At 57.4% G+C, this 7,273-nt stretch overlaps 1 protein-coding gene across 5 annotated transcripts; it reads left to right on the forward strand.

The window, feature by feature from the left end:
* The first annotated feature begins 409 nt into the window (after nt 1-409).
* Nucleotides 410-6,671, forward strand: LOC140662565 (uncharacterized). 5 transcript variants are annotated; one of them, XR_012046120.1, is made up of 6 exons: nt 410-650; nt 1,108-1,255; nt 2,517-2,806; nt 3,694-3,799; nt 4,071-4,193; nt 4,845-6,671. XR_012046120.1 is itself a non-coding variant. In XM_072886095.1 (5 exons), exons 1-4 carry the CDS (start codon nt 590-592, stop codon nt 4,044-4,046), a joined length of 852 nt encoding a protein of 283 aa, XP_072742196.1. In that variant the 5' UTR covers nt 410-589; the 3' UTR covers nt 4,047-4,086; nt 4,845-6,671. The 5 variants fall into 5 exon arrangements, 1 of the variants encoding a protein (XP_072742196.1); XR_012046119.1 differs by having other exon boundaries at nt 3,694-4,193; XM_072886095.1 differs by having other exon boundaries at nt 3,694-4,086.
* Nucleotides 6,672-7,273: the final 602 nt, after the last annotated feature.

The raw sequence follows: 7,273 nt of genomic DNA on the forward strand, positions 1-7,273 counted from the left end.
CCTTCCCTTCTCGAGGATAAACCGTCTCGACTGTCCCTGCCTTTCCTCAGGTGCAGCACAACGCTCCGTGTGTCTTGTTCCCCCGGGCAGGGGATGGGAGTGAGGCCAGGGCGGGCTTCCCCTCCCGGCCACGGGGAGGGTCCTGCGAGGGGACGCTGCGGGCCCACAGCCCGACCCTGGCGCTGGGGCTGGCCTGGGGCTGGGGCTGAGGCCGGCTGCGCCTGGCCGAGGCGCCGACTCCCTTCCGCAGGGCTCGGCAGGGCGACAAGCCGGGACAGCGCCGGAGCCGCGCTGGAGGCCAAGGGCCAGGAGCCTTCGTCTGCCGGGGCGCCGCGCTCCTCCTCTGCCCGAGACCCTGCCCCGCGTCCCGCCCCGCGGCCCCGCTTCTCCTCCCCCGGGGGGGCCGCGGCACCGGGGGGCCGGGCCGGGCCGGGCCGGGTCTGTTGGGGCGGGCAGAGGCGTCGGCGCTGCCGCGGCGAGGGGCCGAGCCGGCGGGGCGGGCAGGAGCGGGCCCGAGCGCGGCTGCGCTCGGCTCCTGTGCGGCTGCTGCCGGGCGCTTGGGTCCCGGCCGGCCCCGGCGCGGCAGGGCATGATGGCGCCCGGGCTGGGGCCGTGGCTCCTGGCCTTGTCCTTGGCCGCGGGGCCGGCAGGTGAGAGCCGGGCGGGGAGGGCAGCGAGCCCGGGGCTGGGCCCGGGGCTGGGGCTGCCCGCGGGCGGCCCTGCCCGTCGCGGGGCCGCGGGGCTGCGGCTGCTCCCGCGCCGGGCGCGCTGTTGGCCTGGCGCTCGCCTTCCTTGGCGGGGAAGCGGGGAGCGGGTGGCGCGGGCGGGAGAGGGAGAGGGGAAGGCAGAGGCAGAGGCAGAGGCAGAGGCAGAGGCAGAGGCAGAGGCAGAGGGAGGCTTTCGGGCAGCCGGTCGGCCGGAGTGTCGGGAGCAGGCGCGGCTGAGCCCCGAGCAGGGCAGGCGGGGCATTGCCCCGGGCGCGGGGGTTTGCCGGCAGAGAGGGGTGTGGGCTGTCGCTGTGTCGGGGCGGGGGGCGCCGGGGCGGCGGGGGAACGTCCTCGGGCCGTGGGCGCGCCCTGCCCGGCTGCCCGCGCTCTCCGTCCGCAGGGGTGTGGGCGCAGCTGAGGCTGGTGGAGGCCGGCGGAGGGCTGCGAGTGCCCGGGGACTCCGTGCTCCTCTCCTGCCGGGGGTCCGGCTTCACCTTCGAGAATTATGAAGTTCTGTGGTACCGTCAGGCACCCGGTGGCAGTCTCGAGTGGGTGTCCTACATCAGCCAAACCTCGGGTAGTACAAAGGAGTACGGGCCAGCAGTGGAGGGTCGAGCCACGGCGTCCCGGGACAATTCCCAGTCCGAGTCATCTCTGTCCCTGCATGCCCTGCACCCCCGGGACTCTGCCCGCTACTTCTGTGCCGTTCCCACGGGGACAGGAAATTCAGCTGTGCTTTAACACAAACCTCCTGCCAGGGTCCCAGCTTTGGGCTTCAGGGCTGGAAAGAGGCAAGTCCCACAGTTGTTCAGGGCTGCTCTCAGTGAGTCATGTTGTTACATCCAACAGTTTGGTTCTGTCAGGGATGTCCTACCTTTTCTGTCCCCATATGAGTTCTACCCCTTTTGCTTGCCTTCTTCCCATGTCTCACACCAGTCCTCACTCCTCTCACACTCCAAAACCGCTTCACCTGTGGAAACAACTTTTGCTGTTTCCATCGTTTCCCGGTAGCGTGGGTACCCAGTCACGGCCCAGCTGGTGAGGTGTGTGAATAGCCCTGCTCTGGTTTTGGGCGCAGATCAGGTCAACTCAGTCCAGCCCACAAGTTTTGCTGTCTGAGGAGCAAGCAGAGGAAATAGGGAGTAGATGAAGTGATTGCTTCACTACTCCACCATTCACTTCCAAAAATGGTGGAGTAGATGAAGTGATTGCTTGAGCTGTTGCTGCCTGTTCATCCTTGTCTCCCAGGGTTGCAGTTGCCCTTCCTCAGGTGCAGACAGAGGCCTCTGGCCCCGTGGTAGGGAAGGTCTCAGAGTCTCTGACGCTTACCTGCCACATCTCTGGTGTACCCATCACTGACAGCAGCTACGCTTGGGACTGGATCCGTCAGACTCCTGGCAGACACCTGCAGCATATCGTGGTGCAGTATCCTTTCACAGGACTCCAGCACATTGCTTCATCCTTCCAGACCCGAGTCAGCAGCTCTGCAGACCCCTCCAGGAACCAGCTGTTGCTGGAATTGCTCTTGCCATCAGCTGCAGACACAGCCACCTATTTCTGCAGCAGCAGAGAGCTGGGAAAGGGCAGAGTGCTTGAAACACAGGCAGGGCCAGGGCAGAAAAAGAAGGAGGGGGTTTAAATCCAGGCAGGTCTTTTGTGGTTGGCTGCAAGAAGGCTTCTCAGGACTAGTCTGGGCTGGCTTTCCTGGAAAGGGGCACAGTGGTGCTGCAGCAGAAGCAGCAGCAGCAGTCTCCCACAAGCACCCACAAAAGCAGGAACATGTTGTTAACCTTCTTCCTTCCTTCTCAGTCTCTCCCACAGGCAGAAAGTGACAGGGAAAGAGCTTTGCACAACCTGCCACCCCCAGGGCCAGCTCCACAGTCCCGGCAGCACCCTGCTGTTCTTCCTCGGGGGAAGGTCCAGCGTGGTTCTAGAGACACACATCACCTTTTGCCCACCAGAGGTTTTCCTGCCGAGCAAGCAGCTCCGTTATTGCACCCTGCAGGGTGAGAGACACCCGGGAGTGCACCAACAGCTTCAGCTTCTTCTGCTCCTCCAGCCCCCGCTTCTCGCCTTCACTGTTGTCATAGACCGAGGGAGTGAGTAGGAGGGACTAGGAGTGACTGCAGTGACAGAGGCACAGACAGGGAAGATGTGGGCAGAGCTGTTGTGCAGGCAGAGAGAAGGTGGAGAGAGGCGAGACAGGGCGGGCCTGGCCATGTGGACTGGCCTGTGCGTGGGCTTATTGCCCATTGTAGGTAAGTGAGAGGAAGGGGTGATGCCCCCCCAGGAACAGAGCATGCCCCTGTGCTCTGCACGGCTCTGTGGAGCTGTGCTGACCGCTTGCAGCCTGACCTGTCCCCTGGCTCTACCTCCCCAGCCATCCCTGCAGAGCACAGTGGGAACAGCCCTCCTCCTCTACTAGCCGTGAGTTAGGCACCTCCATCCAGCCTGCCTCCTCTGCAGTGTGGGGACAGGCAGGGCACCTGCCTGCTTCTCCCACATCTTGGGGCCTTCATGCTTTGCTTTTGGAATGGACACTCTGCTCATGGGGCACTGAGCCCCACATTGCAGTCTGAGGATGCAAAGCAAGACCAGGTTGAGGATGGCAGTGTAGGGCCCAAGCCCCACTTGCCTGTGAGAGGTCCTTGTCCCTCCTATGCTCATTCAGAGCGGTTTCAGGGACAGGAGAGTGGGTTCCTCAGCATCCCAGCTTGGCAAAGACAACGGGATTTGTCCCCATGGTGCAAAACCTTCCTGCTTCGAAAGGGAAAATCAGAAAAAGGGAGGAAAATGTGGTGTCTCCTTCCTCATGAGCCCTGATTCGTGGTACCAGCTCTATTCCTCTTCTCACATTTGTCAGCTGGGTTCAGAGGGAAGGATGTAGTGCTCCCACTAGTTCAGTGCCATCACAATGCCCCCACCAGCGTTGCCCTTCACTTTGCTGAGTCTTGGAGTGACAACGGCTTTTTCTTCCTCTCTGTAGCAGTCTCTGGCCAGGTGGCCTTGGAGCAACGCATCAGGGAACTGGCTGTGCGAGAGGGAGATGGAGTCACCTTCCAGTGCAGCATGAGTGGAGACAGTATGAGCAGGTACTACACGTTCTGGTACCGGCAGCGGCCACGTGGCACTCTGGACTGGATTTACGAGGCAGGTGATGCCTATGGAGAAGGTTTCCAGGATCGCTTTAAGGGAACAGTGGAGAGCTCCCAGAACAGATTCACACTGCAGATGCAGGCAGCAAAGCAAGGGGATGAGGCCGTGTATTACTGTGGTGCTGGGCTCACCCTGGAGCAGCTGTGCAGCAGAGTGGACCAAAACCCAACTGACAGGGAATAAAGATCTCTCTGTATTTCTTTCCAGCAGCTGCTAACCAGAGGTTGGTGTCACACAATGGCAGGTGCAGGAAACAGACCTTTGGCGTGCTTGCAGTACAAGGCAGCGAAGAGAAGTGTGGCTGAAGGGCTGAGACCATTTATGATGCAGGTGGATCTACTGTGGGAACTTGAGAGGCTGTATGCTGAAGTGCAGGTTATTGCACGTTGCCTGGGCTCCTGTCCAGCATGGCCCAGTTTTTCCTCCATGGCTTGGTTGCAGAGCTATGGGATCATGGAGATGCGGTGTGGTCGCTTACAGGAGTACTGTAGTGGATGGAGCCAGGCTGTTTAGGAAAGACAGAGGGCAGGTCAGCATGGGTGACATTGTGGTGGGCGGCTGCTACAGATCACGTGATCAGGAAGAAGAAGTAGACAAGGTGTGGTGGGTTGACCTGGTCTGGCCACCAGGTGCCCACCAAGCCGCTCTATCAGTCCCCTCGTCAACTGGTCAGGCGAAAAAATACAATGAAAGGCTTATGAGTGGAGATAGGCTCAGTGAGATGACTGAGCAACTACCGTCACAGGCAAACCAGACTTGACTTGGGGAAGTTAATTTAATTTATTGCTAATGAAATCTGAGTAGCATAATGAGAAATAAGAACAAATCTAAGAACACCTTCCTGCCAGTCCTCCCTTCTTCCCATGCTCAACTTCACTCCCGAATTTGCTACCTCCTCTCCCCGAGCAGCACAGGGTGACAGGGAATGGGGGTTGCGGTCAGTTCATAACACCTCTTGTCTGCTATTCCTTCCTTCTCAAGCTCTTCCCTGCTCCAGCGTGGGGTCCTACCCATGGGAGGCAGTTCTTCATGAACTTCTCCAGTGTGGGTCCTTCCCATGGGCTGCAGTTCCTCACAAACTCCTCCAGCATGCGTCCTTTCTATGGCGTGCAGTCCTTCAGGACCAGACCACTGCAGTGTGGGTCCCCTGCGGGGCACAGGTCCTCCTAGAAAACCTGCTCCAGCGTGGGCTCCTCTCCACAAGACCACAGTCCCTGCCGGGATCCTGCTCCAGTGTGAGCTCTCCATGGGTCACAGCTTCCTTCAAGGGTACATCTGCTTGCTCTGGAGTGGGGTCCTCGATGGGCTTCAGGGTGGATATCTGCTCCACTGTGGACATCCATGGGTTTCAGAGGGACAACCTGTGTCACCATGGTCTTCACCACAGGCTGCAGCGGAATCTCTGCTCCAGTGCCTGGAGCGCATCTCCCCCTCCTTCCTCCCTGGCAGTCAGCATGGGTTTGTGAAGTGGAACTCATGCTTAACCAAATTTCAAGCCTTCTATAATAAGATGATTGATCTTGGTGAATCTCTGAGAGAGTGGACGTTGTGCATTCTGAATTAAGTTATGCTTTCAGCACTGACTTGCCTGGAAACATTGGAGACAAAGCTGCTTATTATGGACTAGATAAGTGCTCAGTGGCATGTTCCTTGCTCCAGCCTTTCCCCCTGGACTCTGGGACCTGGGATCCCTGAAGGCTGGTCTTGCTAGTACGGACTGAGGTGAGTAAGGCATTCAGTACCACAGCCCTTTTCCATGTCCTGTGTCACCAGGTCCCCACCCCATTCATCAGTGGGCCTGCATGTTCCCTAGCCTTGTTTATGCATGCAGCACTCCTTGATCCAGTGGTCACTTTAGCATTAGTATCAAGTCCTCTTGAAGCCTTAGGCGGCAAACTCTGAACTTTCACCCAGATCCATGCACTGAACCATGCACTGAACACCCAACCATGAAAGGAGCTTTTACTTGGCTACACGAAGGAAGGCCCCTGAAACCGGTGCAAACCAGAAAGAGAAGGAGGCTTCAACCTTAGCAGAAGCTGCAACCTTAGAGAGAAGAGAAGAATCGGCCCGCTTAGAGATAATGAAGGGACCCAATGAAGAACGGGAAGACCCCAGACCCTAATATTACTATTGGTCTGACCTGTCTCCTGAGGGGAGGGGAATTTAAATTGTCAGGGTATAATTGCCCAGGGGTTTCTTTGTTCTGGGTCCCTCTCTGGAGGCACCCAGCTCGAGCTGTTTTTACCGCTGTACCAATCAACAAATTCATCTGGCATATGTTGTATCGGAGCCTCTGCTTCGGGAAACCTAGGGTCGAGCCAGAGGGGAGAGGAAGCACCTGACAGTGAGCGTGTGTGTGTGAGAACGAGGAGTCGAAATGGGGCACCCATCAGCTCAGTGGAGCTGCCTGCTGTGAAGGGACTCTGGTCCTGGCAGTTAAAGTCTCAGGTGGTGTGTGTGCGACTCCCTCAATGGTGTGTGAATGCTCAGGCAGTGGCTTCTCCTTTAACAGTTTGGTGACCCAGATGGGACCCTAGGCCAGCACCCTCGGATCCTCCCACCTCCATACATCCAGCTGCAGGCAGCGGGTGAATTCACCTGGGACCTTTAGGGGAGGAGGCTCCGAAAGGTGAGTGTTAAAATCCCTGGAGCAGAACTGAGACTAGTGATTGGGGTGGTGCGTGGCCGGATCAGCGTAAACCACACAAGAAGAAAGAGAGGGTGTGTGGCCTGGTCAGTGTAAAGTGCACAAGATGCAAAAGTTGGTGCGTGGCCTGACCAGCATAAAACGCTCATAAGTGAGACCCTGATAGTAGGAAAAAAAGAAAAGAAGAAACGGGAAATGTAGCTGGTGTAGAAAAGGGGACACCCTAGGCTGAGGTCTTACAGAATTCTGAGAAAATTTATGGTACAGTGAAATTATCTAAAAGCACGCAATCAAATTATACCAAGGTGAAAATTATAAACGGTGAATGGCCGTTTATTACAGGAATGGATCCAGACAAATTAATGTATTGAAGTCATCGACTAGAGGATAGGTACCCATACCAAATGGATTACTGGTATGTATGGCATGCATGGTCTGGGGAAAGAAAACTCCCAGGACAAAAGGAAAGAAAAAAAAAAAGAGAGAAAGGTGGTAATTGTAGCAGAAGCTACTGGAAAAAGAAATTCCTGTGAGTAGTTCAACCCCGCCTTATCTGTCTTCTTATCTGTCTTCTGACTCTCCTGTTAACCTTCCAGCTGCCGGGCTCTTCCCTCTGACTATGACTCATGGTCCTAATCCTGCTGCTGTGCACCCTGGGGCCCCGGCGGAGACTGCGCCAGTATTAACCTTTCATAGAACCAGCCCTGGAAACCTGGTGACTTAGCATTGTGGGGAAGTAAGATGCCCCGCCTAAGGGAAG

This window comes from Ciconia boyciana, chromosome 22 (assembly GCF_034638445.1).
Source record: "Ciconia boyciana chromosome 22, ASM3463844v1, whole genome shotgun sequence".
Lineage (NCBI taxonomy): Eukaryota > Metazoa > Chordata > Aves > Ciconiiformes > Ciconiidae > Ciconia > Ciconia boyciana.

Coding starts and splice junctions, on each gene's coding strand:
- LOC140662565 (XM_072886095.1), top strand. CDS start 590: ATGATGGCGCCCGGGCTGGGGCCGTGGCTCCTGGCCTTGTCCTTGGCC. Junction 1,256..2,516: donor GCACCCGGTGGCAGTCTCGA/GTGGGTGTCCTA, acceptor CTTCCTTCTCAG/TCTCTCCCACAGGCAGAAAG. Junction 2,807..3,693: donor TGTTGTCATAGACCGAGGGA/GTGAGTAGGAGG, acceptor TCCTCTCTGTAG/CAGTCTCTGGCCAGGTGGCC.